This window comes from Corapipo altera, unplaced genomic scaffold, assembly GCF_003945725.1.
Source record: "Corapipo altera isolate COAL_440 unplaced genomic scaffold, ASM394572v1 61281, whole genome shotgun sequence".
Lineage (NCBI taxonomy): Eukaryota > Metazoa > Chordata > Aves > Passeriformes > Pipridae > Corapipo > Corapipo altera.
This window is the reverse complement of record NW_020884921.1, coordinates 4750695-4775815: the sequence shown is the minus strand read 5'-3', so window position 1 is coordinate 4775815 and position 25121 is coordinate 4750695. Positions and strand designations below refer to the sequence as shown.

General features: G+C 36.4%; 1 protein-coding gene across 21 annotated transcripts in view; it reads left to right on the top strand.

Moving 5' to 3' along the window:
- Positions 1-23407, top strand: part of MEF2C (myocyte enhancer factor 2C) — a 136131-nt gene extending 112724 nt beyond the window's left edge. For 7 of the 21 annotated variants that reach the window (XM_027656908.1, XM_027656914.1, XM_027656916.1 and 4 more), the window contains 5 exons: positions 8409-8581; positions 9799-9822; positions 10734-10863; positions 11697-11832; positions 18660-18981. In XM_027656908.1, the coding sequence (XP_027512709.1) occupies positions 8409-8581; positions 9799-9822; positions 10734-10863; positions 11697-11832; positions 18660-18981 (785 nt within the window). Of the gene's footprint in view, positions 1-8408; positions 8582-9798; positions 9823-10733; positions 10864-11696; positions 11833-18659 lie in introns of all 21 variants that reach the window. The other 14 variants (XM_027656912.1, XM_027656906.1, XM_027656917.1 and 11 more) reach the window with 5 other exon arrangements.
- Positions 23408-25121: the final 1714 nt, after the last annotated feature.

The window sequence follows — 25121 nt, the reverse complement described above, 5'->3', positions numbered from 1 at the left end:
CCGAAAAAGCAAATTATTTGTCATCAGCGAATAATTTGTTAAAAGCAGATGATTGACAAAAGGGTTATGGCTTTAAACTGAAGGAGGGCAGATTTAGATTAGATATTAGAAAGAAATTCTTAACTGTGAGGGTGGTGGTGCACTGGAACGGGTTGCCCAGAAAAGCTGTGGGTGCTCCACCACTGGAAGTGTTCAAGGCCGGGTTGGATGGGGCTTTGAGCAACTTCTGGTGAAAGGTGTCCCTGCCCATGGCAGGGCATTTGGAACTAGATGATCTTTAAGGTCCCTTCCAGCCCAAACCATTCTGTGATTCTGTGATATGATTCATCAAAGTCTCTCACAGGCAGTCAGAAGAGAAAAGTTCTCTACTCTTCTCAGCCTTGTATTTTTCTCCTATAGAGCTTCAGCAAATATATTTTTAGCAATATAGTTTCTTCTCTGACATGTCACATTCTGGTTTGTTTTTAATTATTGAAACTCTGGATCAATCCATATGCAAAAAAAGAAAAAATACTGTTTATTTTTTGCGTAAATTGAACTAGAATGAAGCATCTTTTCAGCTAGCATACTTATAAGAGGGCAACTAAGTCCTGCAAACATATTTTGGAGAGGGGTTTATCTCGGACCAGTGAGGGTCAGATAGGAATTGTGCACATTTTAAGAGATCAGGTCTATGCCAGTAACTGCAAGATCGTTGGAAAAGCTGTGATGCAGGCTGAGTCTCAGCTGACTATGGAAAACAACCCTCAATATCTGGTGTTGGCCTCTCCTATTAGGCTAAACCTTAGTGTGGAAAGACCAGTGTATTCCTAGTGCAGAACATGGACTAACATTTGCAGATGTGAACAGTGAATGAGGAGAGACCATTACACGAGGTCTGGGACATTGCATTATGCCACCTCCTCATGGTAGCAGATACAACACCAGTAACAGGGGCAAGATAGCTGTTTCACCATGGTAAGACACTTCTGAATTACTCTGATCCCTGACATTTTGTATGGACCTTACAAAACTGTAACACAAGTTACAGTGCTCACTGTGCAGTGCCCATGTCTAAACTACAGACACATAATATTTATAAAGCACAAAACTGAAGACCACTGTGTAATTGCCTTAAGTGATTTTTCTCAGTAATTACAACTTAGTTACTGTGCTGATTAGATGAAGCTTCAAGCCAAACAAGATAATGTGAAATATACGAATGCTGAGATGAGCACAGCTATTGATAAACAATGGTGTTAGAACAAAATAGTGCTGTGGAAGTTGAGATAAATGAATCAATACAATCAGAAGTAAAGGAAAGATAATGTTTCTACATGAAAGCTGTATGATCTGAGATTCCTGAAATTAGGTGTCATTAAAGAATTATGAAAGCAAATAGTGCTATGATGTCCGACGCTATGATTGGACATTATATTATAAACACAATGGCAATAGTAACTGTACTGCAAGATTAAAAAAATACAAACAGGACCTGGACTTGAATCATCTATTGCCCTGTTTCCTTGCTGAGGGGAAAAAAAAAAAAAAAAAAAAAAAAAAAGAGAAGAATGATAATCATTGAAGAAGGAGAAAGAGCATTCCCCCTCTCTCATTGTATAATTTGCCACAGACCTTCACTGCCTATGGCATACACCTCTATTCCAAAGGCTGCAAGGAGGGAGTCCATGGGTGTGCTGAAATATCTTCCTGCCACTTGGGAAAACTAATTGCAATGAGAAATGTTTCTAAGTGTTTCTCACAGTTCCTTGTGTGGGTAGCTACAGGCTAATTCTAGACAGTCAGGTGCCACCTTTGCATTTATTTTATTAAGGTGTGAACTTCTAAAGTGGGAGAATAGTTAGTGCCAGAACTAATTTAGAAACATTTAAATATGTCTTTTTTTATAGCAATAAAACCTAACTGCAATGTTGGTGATCAGGCTAGCTTCCCCTGCACTTGACTCAGCAGTACAGTATTTGCATGCAGGTATAGCGGTCTGTGATGCACAAGTCAGGTTTATGTTCTCATGTTCTTTTATCCTCCTTCTAAATAAACTCATTTATTTCTTCATTCAGCAGAAAAATCATCTCCAATTTCTAGGCTCCTAGATTTGTGACATGTTCTTAGATTTTCAGAAAAGTATTTTGTATATGTTTTGCATTGTCAAGTGCCCAAAGAGCCACTTCTTTACTTTCAGCCTCTGCCTGAGAAGCATCATCGCTGTCCAGAATGAAATCTGAGCCCAGTTGCTGCAGTACTGGAGAAAAATGCCCTTTTGCAACAATAGTTATGTGCACCAGCAAATACTCCACATACGGTAGATTATCAGGATGTTCCAATTTTTATATGCACTCACCCACAGATCAGAAATAATTTTGGCTAGATCATCCACATATACAGTTCTCTAAGGTAGCTGGCAGTACTCAATATGAAGATTTTGTAAGGAGAGTTAATTCTTACATGTGGAACATGCCACCAGGACACGCTGGGGTCAGGAAGCAGCTGGAGACCTGGAACAGCAGAGGTTCCTGGGTGTGCAGAGCTGGGCTTCACGGCCTAGACCCATCCCACAGTCCCAGCCAGGGAGTAGGGCCAGGGAGGGGCAGCCCAGGGTAGACCCAGACCCAGGCATCAGGCACCTCCATGGAGATGGGGATGGAGCAGAATGTCAGCCTATGGATGGGCATCTGGTGAGGCAAACCATTAGACCAGTTAGAGGACTATTCATGGCACTAAACACAACATTTAGCAGTAAGGCACATGTTGTCTCAATATGTTGCATAAGTACTTGAACCACCAAAGGGACAAAGCAAAACTGAATAGTTTGAGCCACAGAACAGAGAAGTCACTTTCTTCATAATATACTACAAATATAAGGAAATCATACACAGAGTTTTCCTTGAAAATTTGAAGAGACCCTTTACCTCCCCTGCAGTGGAAGCACTGGAGATTTGCTTGATTTCCAAAATGGGAATTCACCCAGAATAATTAAATGGGATGCACAGTCTGACTTTTAGCTTTGTGCAGTCCCGGCACAGGTTACATGTACACCTAAATTGCCTACAGTATTGGGAGTATTTTAGTGATTCCCAAATACTATCTTTTTTCCCACATAGGACAACAATAATGCCATTAGTGCCCTTTACATCTCTTTAAAGGGCAAGAAGTTCCCATTGACAGTTATGCAACCTGCTTGGCAAGAATGGGTGACTAGAGAGGGACAGCTTAGTCTTACATTGCTGTAGAAATCTCTACCTTCTTATTTACACTATTTCTAAATGATTAGTTCTAAAAGTAGCAAAAAGATTTTGAGATAGTTTTGTCCCAGTTCTCCTCCCATTCTTCCAAATGCCTGTGTGTTCTCCAAACTGCCATCCTGTTTCAGCTCAAAATGCAGCTGATACTTCTCAGGATGCCTGAGAATTCTTCCACACAAAGTCAGTAGGTTTTGTATGACTCCCTGTAATTCAGTAAAGAATTAGTTCAGTGTTGTGGGAATGGACAGTTACTTTAACATAAAGATTTCCTTTTTTCTAGGCGAGGATAACTGCAGATTGGTTTTCTTTTCCTACTTGCAGTTAGTAAAGATTGTGTACTGTGAATGACTAGCATTTAACATGTGAGTAAGAACATTCAATTACCTTTTTTTAAAATTATTTTTAAATGAACATCAATACAGCTTCCTAGCGCCAATGCCTGGTTGCTGGCATGTGTTTATTTTGGGTGGTAAACAACAGCCTATTCCAACAGTGTGCACGCATTAAAAATAAATAAATAAATAAAAAAGATACATGATGTAAGAGAGAAAAGAGAGAAATTTGCCTTTTAATTACTGGTAGGAACAATTAGCAATCCTTCAGAAAGTGGGAAAGAGTGAAGAGTGCAAAACTGTGTATAAATTTAGCAAAATTTCTCCTACTGCACTGATTTTTTTGTATACACATATTTTTTAAGGTGGAGTTGATTTGTGGCATAGTTTGCTCTGATGTATATATATATTAATTCTACATTTAACATTCTTTATAAGAGGCTTGGTGGTCAGTCAAAATGTCATGTATATGGAATATGCATTTAACATAACCCAGTAAGAAGTAGAAATCCTCTATGACATTGAAAGTAAATATTCACCATAGAAGAAATACAAAAATTTTCACAAGTAAGAAAATACACTTGTTGGAAACTTGAAAGGAGCATTGAAACCCCTTCAAGAATTTGAATGTTATTTTCCTATTAAAAATAATGTAGGTAGACATCCCAGATTCCTAAAGATCTTGTAAGGTCTCAATACATATGGTCAGTGAAAAACACTAGAGTAAAGAAAAGAGAAGAAAGGACGTATAAATTGTATGTCTTATTCTTTGTGCTTGTAGGACTACCATAGAGGATTTTTCATTCAGTATATTTTTATATCTTTGAAATCACTAATTTAAAAAAAAAAAAAAAAAGAAAGAATAGGAACATGACAGCTTCAAAAGTCCAAGAAATCAAAACATAAAAATTTTTTAATTTTTCAAGACTTAAGGGCTTTGAATTAGGACAATACTGTTCAAGAATTTTGAGAGATATGGAAAAAAAGTATTCTTTCCTTATTTGTGTTACCTTAACACATGGAAAGTTTCCTGCTTAAATGCTCAGTACAAAATTATTACCTCAACTCTGAGAATATCAAGAATTGCAGCCACTTGGCAATGCCTGCAAGCCAATGACCATAACTCTTTATAAGGTACAGGTGTTCCTAATGAGGGATGAAAGTACAGAAGTAAACTTTGCTCTCTGTCCTGTCCTGTTCTGAGTAAACTTGTGCTCTTCTGGTATCCTTAAGTTCTTAAAATATGGAAGGGACCGCTTAAGATAGTATTTCATGAATTTGTAATACAGTTAAATTTGTAGCTTTGCATGAGTAAATGGATGTTTTCTTTTTAATAATTCTTCTTGATTGAATAACTCTTGGTGTGCAAAAGTACATTTTCTGGATGTTTTTAAAAAGTGATATTGCAGGGATTAATCATGCAGTTTGTACTTGGATGGAATTCCTTCTAAAGTCAATGGCATCCTTGCCTAAATGCACAATGTGGGAGCATGCCCAAGAAGAGCGTTCAGTGCTCATAAGGCACTTGTCCTTGTATTCTGCTGTTAGTCCAAATGCAAAGTCTGGCACTGCATCTCTTGACATGTACTGTTCCCCTAACTCTGTCTAGAAACAAGCTCTTTTCTACGTAAAATATTTTTACTCTCTCAAGTCAGTATAACAAATAATACAAGGAAATATAATTTTCTCTGAAAAGTTATTAATTTGAAGATGCTGTAAATTTGCAAATTCTGACATATGCCCCTTAAAACTTGTGCATCCGCTGTTTTTATTTTCATTATGAAACAGAATATATTCATGGTGTTTAAAAATGTTCTATTCCAGCAGAAATATGGCTTTTAACCAAATAAAAATGTAAAGCCAACTTGCTCTAAAATCCATCTGGTTTTCATTTTCTTATAATCTATAATCAGGAAATCCATTCATCCACGACATATAATTTTTATGCTTTCAAGTGGATAGTGAAATGCAATGTTCTGCACAGAGTCACATCTAAATTGATAATTGTCCAGGCAAAGTGTAATTTTAAAGTGTAGGATGAATGAAGGTTTAATTTGTACATTAGAAGTCTTATACTATTTTTTATTGCCTCTGAATGTAAATGAGGCTATTCTGTTCAGTCAATTTTTCTGAAGGTGGGACAACTGCTTCAGAGCAGGCCACAGCCCTCTTGAGTTAAAAGGATACAGTTTAAGGAGCTGGTTTAAATGCAGGCTCTTCTTAACTGTAAACCACATGCATGCATTCATCATTGATTTCCAAATGATGGGTTTCTGTATCACTGGTTTAAGGTCCACAGTCTTACATTCCTGAATCCTCATTATATCAGAAGAATAACAATTTGGTGACTGGAAAGAGGAATGATTATTACATGGCTCCAAAATGTTAGATGGCATAATATGCCATGAACAGGAGAAATCTCCTGGTAAAGAGACGATGGCAATAGTTCTTTAAAAGAATTTGATACTTTTAGATATAAATGTAAGAAATCTGATCACTGTTCAAACTATTTGACATCAGTAGGTAAATAAAATAAAGGTCAGATGAAAGTTTCTGAAGAGTTAAGGTTTGTGCAAAAGCATTCTGTCTCTTAGTGTTTAATAGTGAATTAAATTAAGTAAATCTTATGTAGAAAACGGGAGTTCTTCTTGTAAGAGGTTTTATTCTCCAAAAATCACAATTAGAAACAAATATATAGAGTACAGTGCATTCTGTTTTGCTATATGTCTGCTTCAAAGACTTTCATTGTCACTCTATGAACAAATCCTCATCATACAACAGATTTAACAGGGAGTTTTACGCAGTAAATATGTCCTGTATGAAATCAACACTAGAGAAAATCTACTTTTGCTTCAGTTCCTCCTGTTGATCACTGCTCAACACATTACTTTTTTAGTATTCAGTTTGTAAAAGATGAATTTTTAAAAGGCTCTGTGGTTTCTAGCAGAAAATATTGTCATACATTCAAAACGCCCCTTCTAATCTCACTGCCTCTAGTAGCACATGGCATTAATTAGAGTATAATAGGTAACCAATCCATGTTGAGACCATTGTTTGTTTTTTAAAAAAAAGCCTACTGACACAAAATGGAAAATTCTCCACAGCGTTCTGCTGGTATAGCTTGATAAGTGTAAAATACACTTATTTTCATTAACATTTTATGTTACTAACTCTAAGATATTAGGAAAATAAACAACAGGATTAACTATGAAAAATATTTTAATACAAAATCTCTGAAGTGATCTGCATGCTTTTAAGTTTTCATTTTTTTGTAAAGGCCTGTGAGATCATGATAATGAAGAAGCATGTGAACAAACAAGCCAGGCCAGAGCAGTTACTAAAGGTACATCACAAATACAGAAGTCAAGCACTGTTTGATAATTTTCCTGTGTCCTAAGCCTAGTGTTCACAGTTCAGGGTCCTCCACAACCTGAAGTGGTGTTTTTGTATTTAAAAGCCTTTCACAGATTTTATTTCTGTGGATTTGCTGATCTGATAAATACAATTAACTGATGTGCTTGAGGTTTAAAAACACGATTTAATCTTAATCATGCTTGGACCACTTCATTGCCCTTAACCACAAAAGCGAATCACTCTCACGTACTGTCATTTTTATGCCCACCTCATAGACATTATTGAATTTAGTTCCATAATCCATTTATGTCCTTTAGGGCTGTAAACTCCATTACATTGGCAGGGTGGGGGGAAGTGAGATGCTTCTTCTTCACTGACTTTGGTACTACAGAGGAAATTTGAAGGTCCAGGGTTTCTGACCCGCAGGGCTCTGCCACTCTCACTAGCTCATCTTCTCACACGAATTCTAGGTTGTGTGTCACAGCTCCCGAACTATGAAAAAAAGCTGAGCACAGAACAGCAAGTCTTTCCTAGCATGTTTTTGCTAGGTATTTGTCTGTGAAAGTTTTCTCTTTCTGTACTGGTTTTTGTTCTATTCCTGCTCTATGATTGGGCCGTTTCTGTACCTCTCTTGAGACTATGCAGACAGAATTTCAAGGTTAGGCTAAAAATCATCTTTTCCTCCAGACTTAGAAAGGTCTCATTTTAGTGGAACAGTAGGTAAGTAATCTTATGGAAATACAGTTGCCAGTCCTATGTGGTGACAGAAGGAAACCCTTTTCTGAAAAACGCAAATTAAATATTCGCTTGTCAGAACTGTTCCTGGGACCTGCAGAAGAGAAATGAAGATGAAAGATATAGTGGCATTTTCCAAATAAAGCTCTGATCTTGCTCCCATTGACTTTAGTGTTGACAGAATCAGATCCAAAAAGTGTTGCAAAAGAGAGCCAAAATCATTTACAAATCTCTTAGTCCTCCCACTGGCTTTTCTGGAAATTATAGCCTTGCTATACTCATGCTTTGTTTAAAAGCAAAACAAAATCATGACCTACAAAGGGCTGAGTCAGGAAAGGCATGATGCTCTGTAGTTGTCGAGAAAACATGGAATAACTTTGACTTTTTTTAAGCCCTTAAATTATCTGACTTTCCTGATTCTCTTGTAAGGCAGATGTCAGATGCTGGCTGCTACAAGGGCACAGTATATTGTGTTATATACCACAGTGCTGTAAACAGAGTCATATAATAACATTAATTTCAGCACATCTCTAAGTTGTCAGCAGCCATGAGAGAAAGCATTTGAAGACCAATTGTTCCAGATATAACATGTGTTGTATTTTTCTATAAAGATGCATGACATAGGTATTTACCGTGGGGTTTTTTATTTCACATTTTTAGTGTTGAGGTTTAAGAAATACAGTGGAGTGGGGTTTCTCTCTCCTTTTTTTTTTCTTTATTTTTTTTTTCTCTTTTATTACCTAAACAGGAAATGGATATGGCAACCCCCGCAACTCACCAGGTCTGCTGGTCTCACCTGGCAATTTGAACAAGAATATGCAAGCAAAATCTCCGCCTCCTATGAATTTGGGAATGAACAACCGTAAACCAGATCTCCGTGTGCTTATTCCACCTGGCAGCAAGAATACCATGCCATCAGTGGTAAAGCATTTTCAAAGCTTTTCTTTTTTTCTTCAGATAAGAGTTACTTGGGGATTTCAAGACTGGATCAGGCAATTAGATTCTTGCTTGTTTGGTCTTTCTGTCTAACCCTTAAGGTTTGACATCAAGCTGAGAATGTAGGCTGAGCCTCTTTGATTGCTTTTTTGAAGTCATATTTACTTCCTCCCTTTTTTCTGTTAGTTGCAAAATAGGAACTGTGTCCTACACAGTCTAAACTTCTGCAGTCTCTTTCCTACTAGCTGAAAGAGCCTTTCCTGGATTTGTTATAAAGGCTGAATTTAACCCTGAGTATTCCTAACCTATGTTTTTCCTAAATATTTAGGCACACAGACTCTCAGCAAATGGCATATTAGTTGTAAATAAATTAATTTGAACTCTGTCACTCTGAGCTCCAAATTTTGTAATGATAAGAGGTAGTACATAGACAGAGCAAGAGAAAAAGAAGCATGAAATTTTGGTATCTCCTGCCAGGAGGAGTGAAATTTATGCAAGATATTGTGCTAGAAGGTTGAATTGGGATGGTTTCATGTGCATGTCTTGTAGTTCCCTTCCAAAAGTCAGTTAATGTTTGCAAGTAAATCTTTTGTGAGTGATTTAACATTTAAAGTGAGCTTAATCTAAAAAGTATCTTAACGGTAAATTTAAGTGACAGTATAAATGCAGTTTTCCGTTATGTAACAGACATTATTAAAACAACTTCCAAATTGGTTACTTTATCTTGATGGAAAATAAATTAACCATCAAACTAGAACCCCCCATAAATGTGATGCTGCCTTCTAAGCAAATAAGTACCAAATAGTCCTACAGGACAATACTCAAAGTCAACCAAGGTGGTAATAAGCTGTCTGCATCAAATTATTTACTTCAAGGCCCTTAAAACAGATATTTTCCTGGGGGATTTTGTGAGTAGTCAGGTATAGCATGACAGTCTGCAACCAGTGGGACTGTGGAAGAAACAATGAATTCTTAGAGAAAGTCTTCTGCTGAAAAATGGATAAATTGCCCCTACAACTGAGACAAACATTCCATTAGAAGGACAAATCAGAGATCTATGAGGTGTTATTTTTCCAAACTATGCTCAGAAAGTGTTTAATTTGCTACCCCTATCAGATGAAACTAAACCCTAAGCTAGACACCTGCATCCTGGTAAATATTTATATTCACTAATTTTTAACACTCCTTTCCTATGCAATCAGTCTGAGGATGTTGATCTGCTTCTGGTAAGTGGTACATCTTAACAACAAGGAAAAGAAAAAGTTATTTTTCATTACGTAGTGAAATGTTTATTGAAATAAAATGGAAAACACTACCATAATAAGTATGATGCGAACAGAAAGATCATTGTAATTTTTTTAATACAACAGTATAGAAGACCAGATGTAGTTGTTGCACATATTCAAGTTATGCCTGCTAGAATTAATCTTTCTTTGAAAGCATGTAAACTTGTATTGTTAAAGGTGATGCAGCCTTATGGTGGCTCTCTGGTCGTTTTATCCTGCCACTCACAGAATTAGAGTTCTCTAGTGTAATTTTTACAGTGCAACATCTAATGCCCTTGAGTTAAAGATAAGTGTGTAACTGCTGTGCTACCTAGGAGTCTTGAAGGTTTTTTTAATGACAAAAACTACTCTGAAATAGTCAGAGCACCATCTACTGGTAAGACTTCAGTGTTCAGCAGTCTGGAGGTGCCCCTCACTTTCAAAATCCAGTGGAGCTGGGTTTGGGGGGTTTTGTTTCACCTTTTTTTTTGTTTGTTTTGCTTTGTGGGTTTTGTTGATGTTGTTTGTGGTTGTTTTTTTTCTGTTTGAGTGAAAAGAAAAACACTGGGAATTGAGCTTATATATTTCATAAGTTTTTCACGATCTGTTCTTCTACCCACAATAAAAGCAATCTTGCAAGTTCAGTTACCTAGGAGATACTGATGTAATGTGTTACTATGGTGACAACTGGTCTCTTGAAGGCTTGTAAATGGTAGGGTTGGCAGAGTTCATCAAAGCCACATGTTAAAGGATTAATTTCTAGAAATTTGTATCAGCCTGTATTTCTCATGCACAGAACATACACAGAAAGCAAATACACTCAACTGACTTAAAACTAGTCAATAATATGTTTATTTTACTTACTTTAAAAGAATCAAAGGATAAATAACTCCCAGTCTGCTCAGTCATTGGCTACTCCAGTGGTTTCCGTAGCAACTCCTACTCTACCAGGGCAAGGGATGGGAGGATACCCATCAGCAATCTCAACAACATATGGTACTGGTAAGTATGCATGCAGGATGCAAAGAATGGGGGAGGGAGCAAGGTGCTGACAAGTGTCTATCTTAGTACTAATGAATTAGCTAATGTTCCTTGGGAGAAACTGAAAAATTCATAGCTGATATGCTTTTGCACTACATTTGCTTACTGTGTACCTGTCACTAACTTCAGACACATCTATTTTGAAGTCAACTGTCTTGTTTGAATGGAAGACTGATTTGGTAGCTTTCTTCCCTTAGCTTTAATAAAATTAAAAAAAAATGTAACTTAAAAGACAGTTCTTAGTCTTCTTTAGAAGTAATTTCATGTGGTTGAGTGCACCATCCTAACACCATGAGGGTAGTGGGAAGGAGCAGCTTCAGTGTCTCCACACCAGAGTTCAGTAACTTTGTGGGCTATCACAGAGTTACCTGGGAGGGCATAGAAATGAAACCTCCAGAGATCCATTCCAATTCCTGTTGTGTATTGCTACTGTTCAGAAACAGGCTTCCTGCTGGGTTCTGCAAGGAAGACTGTAACCAAAATATTATGTTCTTCAATTCTTTCTAACAGTGCATCTGTAGTTATGGTGGATATACAGCCTAAGAATGCTTTGGATCTTTCAAACCCAGTAAAGCCCTGCTAAATTACAGAATAATTATTAGTGCATTATTTGCTCCCAAGTTAATGAGTTGAGGGAAGAGGAAGGTTTGCTTTTTCTGCTGCAACTTAATGTGATTGGTGTAATTAAAATTAAAAGGCTTATAAAATGACATGAAAATTACTGTGCTAGTTGTTGTTTAATTGCTTCCTCTTTAATTCTCTCTTAATTATTGTCTTTCTGTTTTCAAATCCAGAATATTCTCTGAGTAGTGCAGATATATCATCTCTCTCTGGGTTTAACACAGCCAGTGCTCTTCATCTTGGTTCTGTGACTGGCTGGCAACAGCAACACCTACACAACATGCCACCATCTGCCCTCAGTCAATTGGGGTAAGCAGTGTTTTCTTTCTTTTACTGTCCTAGAATGACTTCAGTCTCCCCAGTAATTCCAAATATAAAATGTGTCAAGATAACATATCAGCACATATTTACTCTGCGTAAAAATTCCATTTTGAAAAACTGGAACTATGTATTCAATGTAAAGTTTGCTAAGTAGCTACTCTGTGTCCATGACATTTTCTCAATAGTGTACTCTCTATGTTTTAGTTTTTATTTCTTTAAATAGCATTTTTTTTCAATACTAAAACCAAGCTGAACACCTATTGTACTATTGCTATATTTGCTGTTTATGCTTTTTATTTCCAGTTACTGTAGCACAAACATTTACAGTAAACTTGAAATTTTTCTAAATATTTTCAATCAAGTAAGAATTACACAATTATTTGACCTGAGATTAAGCCTTAACCTAATCTAATAATCACATACTCCCTTCTGCTCAACTCTGACATTCAAGTTTCATTTCTTTGGAAATTATTTCTATGAGAAAATAGCATAATTAGGCCTCAGAACTGTGAGCCCACAAAAGTCATTGTGATGTGCTGGTGTTGAGGAGGACAGGTATTCCTGTCCTCAGTGGCCAATTTTGAGGCATTTATTCAAGTTTTGGAGAAGCATGCTGCTCAATCATTTCACGATCTTTAGAAGTGTGAAAATTCACAGAGAGAGATCACCTAATGCATTCTTGAACATGCAATGTCTTGGCTCATTGAAATGAACAGGTGTATGATTTTCAAAAATTCTGATATCTTCAATTTCTATTGAGTAAGAACGTAGGCAGGCACCAGTATGGCACACATAGGCCTGTATGAGTAGACATGTTTGAATTTTAAAAATTTCAGTTACAAAAATAGAAGCTGAAAACAGCAGAAGTGTATTTAAGAGGGGTAATTTAATTCAGATGCATTTGAATTTTTTTTTCAGAAAGAGGTGTTTGCACATATGCTATTTTTTCTTCATGATGGTTGCCATAATGTGAAACTGTTTAATACTATAAACGTGACTTAAACTTCAAAATTCTCCTTCTAGTTTATCCAAATGTTTTTTGTAACTTATTTTGATATCTTTACCATGTACAGACAATCTGGGCTTTTAAGGACAGCTGTACAAGTGTCTCAAAGGAAAAAAGAAATTAAAACTCATTTCTATGTAAATAATTATATATAGATACTAATGATATAAAAATATACAATTGAAGTAGTTGCTGAGATAGGAAGAAATAGTCTTAATATCTTTCTCTTACACTTCTATTTTCTTTTTGAGTTTACACCGTTTCTGAGGCAGCATTCAGACTAAAGGTTCAACTAAAGACATAAAGTCTTGGATTGAAAGCTCACATTCGATATCGATGTATAAATTTACAATAAGCTGATTGTTTTCAGTGGCATACCTAAGAAAGTAATAAGGCTATTTGGTTAACCAAAAAAATGTATAAATTAAATCCTAAACTAACTACATGCCTTTTCAGATATGTCACAAATCATGATTTGTTTCTAATCCATATCACAGAACGTCAAAGTGTAATGACTGTGGCTGTGGAATATATTCTGAGTTGCTATTTTTATTATTATTCTTTCAGTGATTTGTAAATGAATTCAGCTATGAAAGCTGCTTCACTGACAGTTCTGGAGAAGTCTTCTATCTCTGCAGAAAACCATAAACCTTTATTTTAGTCACTGAGTTCTGCATGCAAAGATACCTGTGCTAACTTTTGGATTATTTGAAAAACTTGAAATTATATAGAACATATTCAGCCCATGTCAAGCTGAGCTAGAATTTGCAGGAAGATTTAAAAATCAAACAAAATTACAGTCATCCTCATATATTTGAGAAATTACATCTAGAAAGCTTTTGACAACTTTGCTGTCTCAGGTCCTATACTGAACAGATTTGGCAACTGTGAGATGTTTGTTGTTAACAGTAGGCTGTAAAGATCTGTGGGAAAACAGGTGAGTTAGTGGAAGAGACATTCTAGTTCTCATTCAGGTTTTGTTTTTCACCAAAGCCTAAAGGTGAAAACCAACTCTACTTCTGCAGTGTTTGATAGAAGAATTTGGTTAGTAATAGAATAGGAGAGGGTTAGATGTATTAGCATTGCTCCAGATAAGTCCCCAACAATTTCAGCAGCATTGTCAGAACCATCTTTAAAGTAATTGGAAAAGATCTCTGCAACCTGGCTCTTAATTCAGGTAGACTCTGCAATTAACAGCCATACTAGTGCTGGTTTACTTGAGGGCAAATACCTGAGGACAGGGTTCATTTTCCCTGTCTGTGGAGCTTTTGGCGTTTTGCAGAGCCTGGTGAACAGCATAACAATGTAGAACCTGGATATAACTGGAACATTAAAACAAGATAGACTTTTCAACTTTTTAGGTTAAAAAGTAAAATGGTATTTTCATGGTCTTTTAAATGAGTCTGCATCTGGAAAAAGATACACACAAATTCCATTGAAAATCATTCCCTCCCAGACTTTGGGATTTGATCTGAGTATTGCTTCAATGTCTCTTACAGAGAGGGTTACTGCTTGTTTCACATGTACCAAAGAGTCTAACGGAAATTAATTGCTGATAACCAGAAGAGAAATTCATTCCAAACTTTGTAATAAAGGATTCAAATTTTTTAGTCACAAATCCATTACATGGAAATTCCAAATTTCCAAACATGGAAATTTTCCAAAGTCATATGTACTGTTGACTTATTCTGTAACCCTTAGATAGCAAGATTATTACTTAGCAATGATTACTTTTGTTTATATAATAACTGCAGCTAAATATAGGCAAATATCCTCCACTGAAGCATTTTTACTGAAAAACTTATCCACAGTGACATCATGTTTAACGAATTTGTATCAGTTCTGCCAATCTGCTTGTTTTGAATAAAAAGCTCATATATTTCAGGTTGAGCCTTTTATTCTTATGCCTGTATTGGGAATAAGATGTTCCAGTGATTCAGTTTCATGTTACTATTTGTTTAGAAAGGTCTTCTTAAAAAGTGTAAATCCTAATGTGTGAGAGCTAATCAAAATACCTTGACACAGAAATTCTTATTCTGCTGTTACTTTGACCAAAAAAATATATATTAAAAAAACCCAAACAACAACAACAAAAAAACCTACCTAAAGAAAAAACAAAGGGGAGGAAGGTTGCATTTTTAGCAAGTCAAAAATATCCTCTGTTCTCTTACCTACAAATTAGCACATAACTAAAGTTGCATAACTAAATTTTGCAGTGAATTTTCAATGGTTCATTACTTTATGGGGAAAAATTCCATGAAATGAGAAAGTAAACTAATTTAAAGATGCAAGTGTGTAGGTATGTCAGGCTCCGTCTTCCTTCAATAGACTACTTTCTCCTCCTGGAAAAGCCTACCTGGTGCATGTTCATATCCTCACTCATCACCTACTCAGACCTACACTTCTACCTGTGCATGCTGAGCTTCAATACCATTTGGAGATTCAAACAGATGGAGACACACACAGAACTGATCTCACTGGCATCAGTGAGGACCAAACTCCCTTCCAAGCTCATGACACCCTGTCGTGCTCCCCACCTCTCACACAGCAGAGCTGTGTAGTTCTTCCACGTGGAACCCAGATAGGAACCAGCATTTCTCCGTATGCCCATTATAATCTAAATAAACATCACATTTTCACTACACTGGTCTCAACAGGAACTGCTGTGCCAAATTCAAACATTAATTTTCTTCATTGTCCCCATGAAATGAAGTATTTTCATACAATATATGGAAAAAGGTGATGATGTCAACATGAGTGGACTACCGGGCACCTATTGAGTGCACATAATTATACACAAACATTTGAAGTAATTTCCTTTATTTTCTCAGTGGGTTTCCTGTATTCAAATCTTATTTGTTTTCCAGAGAATTTAGTGTAGGTTTGAAATGATAAAAACAGATTGTGCTTGAACAAAAGTCATATAATTATGTGAAGCAACAGTGTAAAATATGCATTGATACATATCAGTGCGAACAGCTGTTTGTAAATACACACACATGTATACAGGAAATTAAATCATTTTGTAACAGGCACAATTCTCTTTTTTTATAATAGACCTTCTATTCTAAATAGAGATCAATCCTCTGTTTAGAATATGGGTCTAAAGGCTGCACCTAAGTATGTATTATTTCACCATTCACATATATGTGTAACAGTGGGTTTCCCTTGTAAGAGACCATTTTAGCTTAGATGAGATTCTCAGAAAAATATTTCAGAAAATGTTAATGAAATAATGTAAATTACAGTCCAATAAATAGATATTAAAACTCGGAAAAAGTTTCAGCAGGAGAAGACTATATCTAAAAAGAAAAAAAAATATTGTGAATAAAAATAATTACTGCAATTTATTTATATTGTTTTAAACCTCAAAAATTCAGTCCTGACCTGCCAAAATGACTTCTTAAACTTTTTAAAATTTATTTAAAAAAAAAATGTTCAAAATGCAAATCAACCTGAAGCATTTATAAAACTGCCTCCAATTTGTATGCCAGGTATTTATGTAACCCTGCTAGTGAATCACAAGGAGTCTGTAGAAAAGTCTATAGAAATGCGTTCTCATACTCACTTCTGAAGCACTCTTAAAAAGGCAATATTGCAGTACAGCAATACTAGCTATCTTTCATTGAAAATTCAGCTTATCCCTCTAGATTTATTCCGTTGGGGGCTGTCACACGATAGAATGCAAGTATGTTCCATGTGAACACAATTGACTGAATATGGTTATTTTTATCTAGCATGGGTTTTTTAGTTATCCCCAGCATGCAAAGTGACATGTCATTTGATCACATCAAACACTTCTAAATCAAATCCGCAGGCTCCACCATCCTTTATAATGGGACGTTCGGGTTTAGCTATAAGCTTAGCATCTAAAATCATATGTAATCTTCTCATACATGCTAAACTGACAGCTTGTTTACTCAGGTAAAGTCCTAGGATCTCCTAAGCACCTGAAAAATTAAGTCACTGGAAATGAAAAGCAAAAGAAAAAAACGGCATAAATGTATATTCGATTCTTGTTGGATTCTTTTTAACAAGTTTTCAGGAAGAGTGGAATATTCCACTAAGTTGGAATGGCAAAGTCTTATATTTACAGTGTTCTCTATGTGTTAATTTAATATCTACAAAAGCAAAAGCAAAGAAAATGTACTCTTTACAAAAAAAAAAACAAAACAAAACCACAATAAAAATAAATGCTACATTTGCTACTGTTAGTGCTATTACTCCTGAACTCTATAATTTATGAAAGGGCTTGTTGCAGATTTGGCACTATCATCTGTATAGGAATGAAGGGTAGATAAAAGCCATTGAAGGTAGAGCATCCTGTTCTCTTTAGTTTCTAACAGGATCCATTCATTATTAAACACTACAGTAATTCCTGATAAAAGCAACTGATATCATTCAGTATTGAAGCCATGTAGTTTTATTTTAAATCTGTCAGAAGAAAAAAAAATCCATTTTGTCCTTCATCACAGTAGTAAATGTTGGTTAAACTAATCTCAGTTCTCAATTGATGCGATACCAGGAAAAGTGGAGTATTTCAATAAATGAAAAGACCACATCTAAACTTAACTGTGTCTTCTACATGCTTAAAAATTGCTTCCAAATCCCAGGGTTGCATCTTCTTGCATTAAAAATGCCTGCATATGGCTTTGGGTTTAAAATCCTGTGAAGCCAAGTGGTCTGTTGCCCCTACTGCCTTCCTCCCCATGTATAAATAAACACTCATGAGTAGAAACCTTGAAACTGTGTTTCTGGGGTTAGACACTAACTTCAACCTAGCAGATGGTCTCTGAAGTGGAACTTGGAACATGGAACTTGCATGTCGAGAACTCTATTTTAATAACAAAAGGTCAGGTTTTGCCAGGAGGTGGTGCTTTTGTACAAAATATTTTGCCGATACAAGTGAGCTCATTTTTCCCAGACATAATGCATGTTCTCAGTATTCACTCTCCTCCCTGCTTGTTTCATCTTTCTTCTACCATTACCTGTCCACAAAAATGCACAGGGGAAAAAAAAAAGACCTTAGAATAATTATACAGCTTGCCTTGAAAAAGTTAAAAAGTTTCAGTGTAGTATTCTGTCTGCTAGCAGCATTCTCTGAGCTCGTCTCTCCTACATACAAACAGTATAGGCCTCTGACTCTACTTTTCAGCTTCTCTTTGGTAGTTTATGCAAAAGTGTTCTGGATTGAATTACAGATTCATAGATTTAAACCTTAGAATCATATCTCAATCCTCACATGTCTATGCTATTTTATTCCTGTCAATGCTAGGACCAGTAATTTTAACTCTATTCTGAAAGGTAAAGGTGTAAAAAGTACCAGGCCAGATTTCTTTTTGTTTCTGTTTTGCATCTGAAGTCACATGTCAAAATGAAGAGCGATAAAAGCAGTTGGGTGCATTCAAGTTAATTGGATTCATCCCAGCATAAAGCCCATGCCTCCCCTGTCTCAGCCAGTGCATACACACACACAGCATTAGTTACACAGAAACCTGCAGGTGGTTCCAACAGTGCAAAGGCTCGCTTCACCAAAGTTGTGGTGACACTTGATTTTAAAATAAAAGGAGACAGAGAGATTGAAAGCAAGACGTCCTTCCAAACTGAGGTCATGTCCCACTCAAGTCAACCACATTGTGGTGCTTCCACTCCTGGAATTCGTGAATTCTGCCTGTACAACTGTCCCCGTGCTCTCTGTGTGCGCTTGTCCTGCGCGAGCCTTTACACTGGTGTTTTGTGTGAGTGTTTGTGCATATCTGGGGGCTCCATGCCTCCTCCGTCTGTAACTGGGTTTCCTTTCCTCCTACAGAGCTTGCACTAGCACTCATTTATCTCAGAGTACAAATCTCTCCCTGCCTTCTACTCAAAGCCTCAACATCAAGTCAGAACCTGTTTCTCCTCCTAGAGACCGTACCACCACACCATCGAGATACCCACAGCACACGCGCCATGAGGCGGGGAGATCTCCTGTTGACAGTTTGAGCAGCTGTAGCAGTTCCTATGATGGAAGTGACCGAGAAGATCACCGGAACGAATTCCACTCCCCCATTGGACTCACCAGACCTTCGCCGGACGAAAGGGAAAGCCCCTCTGTCAAGCGCATGCGGCTCTCTGAAGGATGGGCAACATGATAACATTATTACCTATTAGTTGGTTTTTTTTTCTTGCAGTGTGTGTGTGCTATACTTTAAGGGGGGAGGGGGGAGGGGTCGATATGCATTATATGTGCTGTGTGTGAAAAAAAAAAGTCAGGTACTCTGTTTTGTAAAAGTACTTTTAAATTGCCTCAGTGATGCAGTATAAGGATAAACAGAAATGCTGAGATAAGCTTAGCACTTGAGTTGTACAACAGAACACTTGTACAAACTAGATTTTAAGGCTAACTTCTTTTCACTGTTGTGCTCCCTTGCAAAATGTATGTTACAATAGATAGTGTCATGTTGCAGGTTCAACGTTATTTACATGTAAATAGACAAAAGGAAAACATTTGCCAGAAATGGCAGATCTTTACTGAGAGAGAAAGCAGCTGTTATGCAACATATAGAAAATGTACAGATGTTTTGACAGACCCAGCGGTTGGGTGGCCATGAATTGATGCTAGAAAGAGACTGGGTCACCTAACATACTGAAAATACTCACAAACATGCAAGCATATTTTTAGAGTATGGGACTCATTTAAAAAGGATCAAAACGTTTAAAGAGGACCATACTTGTAAAAATGTTGAGTTCGAGGGCTGACATTTAATTTTAAAAATTCTGGGTCTGCATCACTTATTAAATAAAAAAAAAGGTATACAAATATGTACATTACATTTTGCTTATTTTCATATTAAGAAGTAAGACAGAGTTTGCAAAGCATTTGTGGCTTTTGTAGTTTCCTTAAGCCAAAATGTGTTCTTTTTTCCTTGAAAGCTTTGCTAATCTTTTAAACAGTCCTGAAGAAACAAACAAAAAAGGACTTTTTGTATAGAAAGCACTACCCTAAGCCTTGAGGAACTCCATGCTTTGCTAACCAAGATAACTGTTTTCTCTTTGCAGAAGTTTTGTTTTTGAAATGTGTATTTCTAATTATATAAAATATTAAGAATCTTTTAAAAAAATCTGTGAAATTAACATGCTTGTGTATAGCTTTCTAATATATATAATAATTATGGTAATAGCAAAAGTTTTTGTTATCTTAATAGTGGGGAATTATATTTGTGCAGTTGCACATTTAACTATTTTCTTTCAGTTTTCTTTTACTGCATATACATTTTACAGATCAAAGTCAGCTGTTGAAAGACTGATCTGTAAACAGACTTTACCCACAGTGTAACAAACTAAATCATTTTAATACAGCATTTTACAATCATTTGGGTGAACTGCGATCCATTGTATATACTGATTAGTTCTTTCATGCTGTTTTGTGCATTGTACAAGTTAAGGGCCCTTCTATTACTTAATGTCCTGCGTATCTTGTAGTTTTCCATGGGTTAAATGACAAAGTGGCGTAACTTGGCCCTTTCTCATTAATGAAGCTGGTATTCTGCCTGTCAGAATTGGGTGTGCAGCTCGAACGGCTGTCAGCTACGTGAGTGCAAGTGAGTATGTGCTGAAGCAGCAGAGAGAGGCAAAGGGAGGGATCAGCACAAACGTGCCTTGTATAAAGATTACTCCCCTCTCTCACAGACATAAAACTTCTAGAGACATCATCAATTAAAGGATCATTCAAAGTCGATTGATCTTACACAGCCAATGTTGGCCATCAGGTCCCTGGTTCTCACGGACCTCTGCAGTCACGTCATCTAACAGTGGGCATGTTGTTGAGCAACGCTCCCTGTATGTTTACACCGGAGCAGGACTTGCTTTAGCATATGGCATCCACATTTTGTCCAGCCTCATATTGTTCCTTTGACTATAGATTGACCAGAGGGAATGTGTCATTTTCTTCAAGTCCCTCTTTGTCCCTCTTGTTTATTAGAAAAAAAAATGGTGTATTCAAGTGTTTCAGTTTAATCTTTCTGTTGGAGGGGAAGTGTTTAAGCAAAATGTTAGTGCCATAGTAAAACTGTAATATATCTCCTTTTTTCAAGAGTCCTTCCAGGTCTCACCTACATACACTGACACCATGATGAAGGATATAGCTGCGGCAGTGAAATGTCAACACAAAATATTTTGTTAAGGGAAATCCACACTCTTTTTTCCAGCTATGTGTGCAGTTGCTGTGCACTGCTCAATGATGGAGTGTACCTCTTTGTAGTAGAGAATGATGATCAGACTACGGTGTGCATTAGGACATAGGCTCTTCACTTATCATGACTTTACAGAAGCCTGCCTTACAGGCACTCTCAGCCGTGCAGGGGCTAGTGTATAATCTGGAAACTCCTTAAGCAGAATACTGTGCTACTAATGCGTCTATCTTATCTCGTGGAGCAAACTGCAGGGTAAACAAAGATACGCATGTTTAAAAAAAAAAAAAAAAAACCAAAAAGAAAAAAGCACAAAAAGAAAAAAAAAGTCAAATGGGGCCCATGATTAAGTTTAAAACACAAAAAGACCTGTTTTTGAAACCACTTTCTTCACCTTCAGATGAATCTATACTCATAATCTCTTCTGAGAATTTTAAACTTTGGTGTGTCAAAAATATGCAAATATATCACAAATGTACCTTGTCATTTCAAGAAAAAAATACAACTTTATCGGTATTGTAGTAGAAACTTGTCAGTGGGGAAGGGGATTTGGTCTATTGATATATGAAAAATAGCCATATTAATAGTTTACCTTGCGATTTGCCTCAGCAACGCATGAAAAAAAAAAGAAAGATATCATATTTAATGAAGATGCAGTGTAATATATTACTGCAAGTAACTAAGCAGAAAGTAGCGTGAAAAGTATTGCCTGGGCAATTTATATTAACTCTGACAGTGATTTTTGTATAAACACAAGTAGAACAGAATCACGTGAAAACAAATGCCAGTCAGCCCTCTTGTTCCTGCTGCAGAGGGCAACTAACTTATACTGGCAAAATTGTGGGGGATAATGCATATTTGCAAACTGATCTAATGATAAGAAGCACAACTTTGATTGTGAAGTCACTTTCTGTAAACTATAACTGTCTACCTTTCTTGTTCCTTTATCTGTACCTTACCATTTATTGTATTTGCAAAGCTAATTTGGGTTTATTGTGTGATTCCTTTGTATTTAAGGAGTTTGGGGCAGAGCCCTGAAAGAGTATTAACATTTACTTTACCTTAACCCATGCTATATAATGTTTTAGGCAACATTCTTAATTGTAAGTTCAAACACCTGAAGTGGCATTCTGGACATCTGCAAGTATTGTTATAGCTAAGCTAACCCCTATTAAAAGGTGTTGTCAGTTAGTGTTTAATTGCTGGTGACAATTATATGATATATCCTATCTGCACAACATGTATATTGTATGCATTGAGCCATTCGCAGTAAAGCTTTTGTCATTTCAGTGTCTTTCAAAAGTTGCGTTTTATAACAAAAATGGCTTATATTTTTCCCAGAAGAGGAATTTAGCAATTTTTAATGAATAATATAAAAACTATCTGTTGTCCTCAGATCTTTTTCAGGTAAGGTGAGCATACGAATAGAAGAACTCATGGGCTGTTTTCAAGGATGTCAACCCTTTTGTATTTTATGTGTTATCCTATATACCCTCTTTTATCTATAGTCTAACAGCTGTTTTGTTTTCCTTCTTACTTCGCGTGGAAGGTAAATGCTTTGTAATTTTTTAAAAGCCACTTGAAACCTCAATAAAGGCTGTTGCCTAAACATGGCATACTTCATCTGTTCCTGTTTGTGCCATCTGCTGTGATGTCGTCGGTTATATGGCATTAATTTCTGGCCACTACAGGTCTCTTGAAGGACTGATGGAACATTGGTGTCTGTTAGAATGCTTCAGACTGTAGATGTAATAAAAGGCTTTTGTTAATATATTTTAACCAAAGATGTGGAGCAATCCAAGCTTTGAGCCACAGACTTTCTGCATCAAAAGTATCTGTTTGATTATTTTCATAATCAGATGTTGCATTTCTGCCTTCCCTTGTCATACCTCAGGCTGATCCGTACCTCAGTTTGATTCAAAAAAAGGTCAGTTAAGTAAGTCATTAAAAAAAAAAAATTAAAAATAAAAAATGCAGTACCAGAGTCCTTTGTGGATTAACTATTATCAGACCTGGGTTACTGCAGGCATTACACTTGGATTGCTTCAGATGGTTTGTTGTATCCTTTTTTTTTCTTTTTTTCTTCTCTTTCATGGGGATTTGCTTCCATAAAACAATGGTGATAACAAAATAGCTTGTAAATGGGAGCATACAAGCATTTGCAACAAATATTAAAGTAGAGGCTCACAGCGGCATAAGCTGGACTTTGTCGCCACTAGATGACAAGATGTTATAACTAAGTTAAACCACATCTGTGTATCTCAAGGGACTTAATTCAGCTGTCTGTAGTGAACAAAAATGGGAAAATTTCAAAAGATTCTCCTGCTGGAAATAAGGTATAATTTGTATTTTGCAGACAAATCAGTAAAGTTACTGGCTTTCTTAGTGATACGGTGTCTGTGGTGCATTTTTTTATTAATTTTAATAGTGTTCAGTTTTCACTGGTTTGCACTGTAACACGTGAAAGAATCAGCACTTTAACTGCCAGCAGCTGCCTCAAGGTCCCACTACCCATTACTTGTGCTTACTTTGAAAGCTAAGCACCTTTTTCTAGCACACATCACCCCACCCATTTAGAGAAACTCCGTTTTTGCTCTGGAGTCAGTGTCATTTGGAATGAGGCCATCTGAATCTGTCTTTGTCTGATTAGCAGAGGACTTAGTGACTAAACACCAAAAACCAGGCATTATCTCACCTGACAGGGAATGAAGACTCCTCTACATACGTGTCTTATGAATCTACCCTTGGAGAGGAACGTGCAAAAACCCTTGAAAAAAAAGCACATTTTGTGTTAAAATAATACATCATTGGTTCTATGCTCTGTCTACATTCTCCAATATAACTGTATAGGGACTGTGTCAGAATTAATCTATTACCCTTTATGGACTTTTTTCTATTGAGTTTTTTAATATTTTTTTACTGACTAATATTTATAGTTTTGTAGTCTAAGAATAAAAAGAGTCTCTTTATTTTAACAAGATGTGTTTTCATGCCAGAGGCAGGCAAGCTATTAATAACTTAATGTGGCTGGTGAATGTGGTAATTTCAAAAATAACATTACAAGGTCTAGTTTCTAAAGATTTTTATGAAAGAAAACAGCTGTGCTGTTATTTACTTGTTCCTTTTCATGACAATTTCTTTTAAGACAAATGTTTCTAGTATTGCAGTGTTGGACACAGCATAGTAATTGGATGCTAAAACAAAGATTAAATGTCATTGGTTTTCCTATAATACATTTTTTTCAAGTAAATCACTTTTTTGTCATCATCGGCAAGAATAAGCAAAATATTTCTGAAAATGCAGTTGAAGTGTAATAGTCTTAGAAAATTTATATCCTGGAGTCCTTCCTCCTGCAATCAATCATCTGTGTGATTACTACTGATAATTCTATACCTGCACTGGAAAAGGAATTACTTAGGAAATAGAGTCTGTTATATACTTTGTTCTGTTATTTATTACTCCAGAAAAAATTAACCAAAAATATACTGTTTACTTTGCTTTAAACTCTGCGAACTGTATTTATAAACAATTCTTAAAATTGTGTTACAATGGAAGGGAGGAGGTCACTGGTTCTTTAAATAAGCTGTTTCACTTTAGACTCACACATCTTCCTAAAAACTAATTGTGAAGTGTACACTCAGGGATAAATAAGCCACATACCTTCTCCATCCAGAGTGTTTGCTTTTCCCAAAAAGTTGGGGCTTTTGTTTTCTTTAGCAAAAATCAACATAGCATCTCTGTAGAACTGGGGAACTATGCTGAGACAGTTCCTGCATGTGTCCCATAAAGGAGAGCACAGACTTAGCAATGTGGCTCATTCCTACCTAACCCTTCCTCAAACACAAAGCCTACATTTCCAGAGGAAAAATACTTGGGATGAGAGAATCCAAAGGAGAAATGATTTCAGAACGATCAGATTATTAAGTCTATAAGCAGCAAAAAAATATTATTCCTATCTCTGTTGACCTGTTCCTCATTCATTCGGTGGGAATTTACCCAAATGTATCAAGGTTTTACCCACTCCCATCTAAACCGATATATGGAAGTCCAGCTTTCTGGAGTCCCTGATTTTGGGAAGCTCAGACTGCTTAGCCATAGGGCTA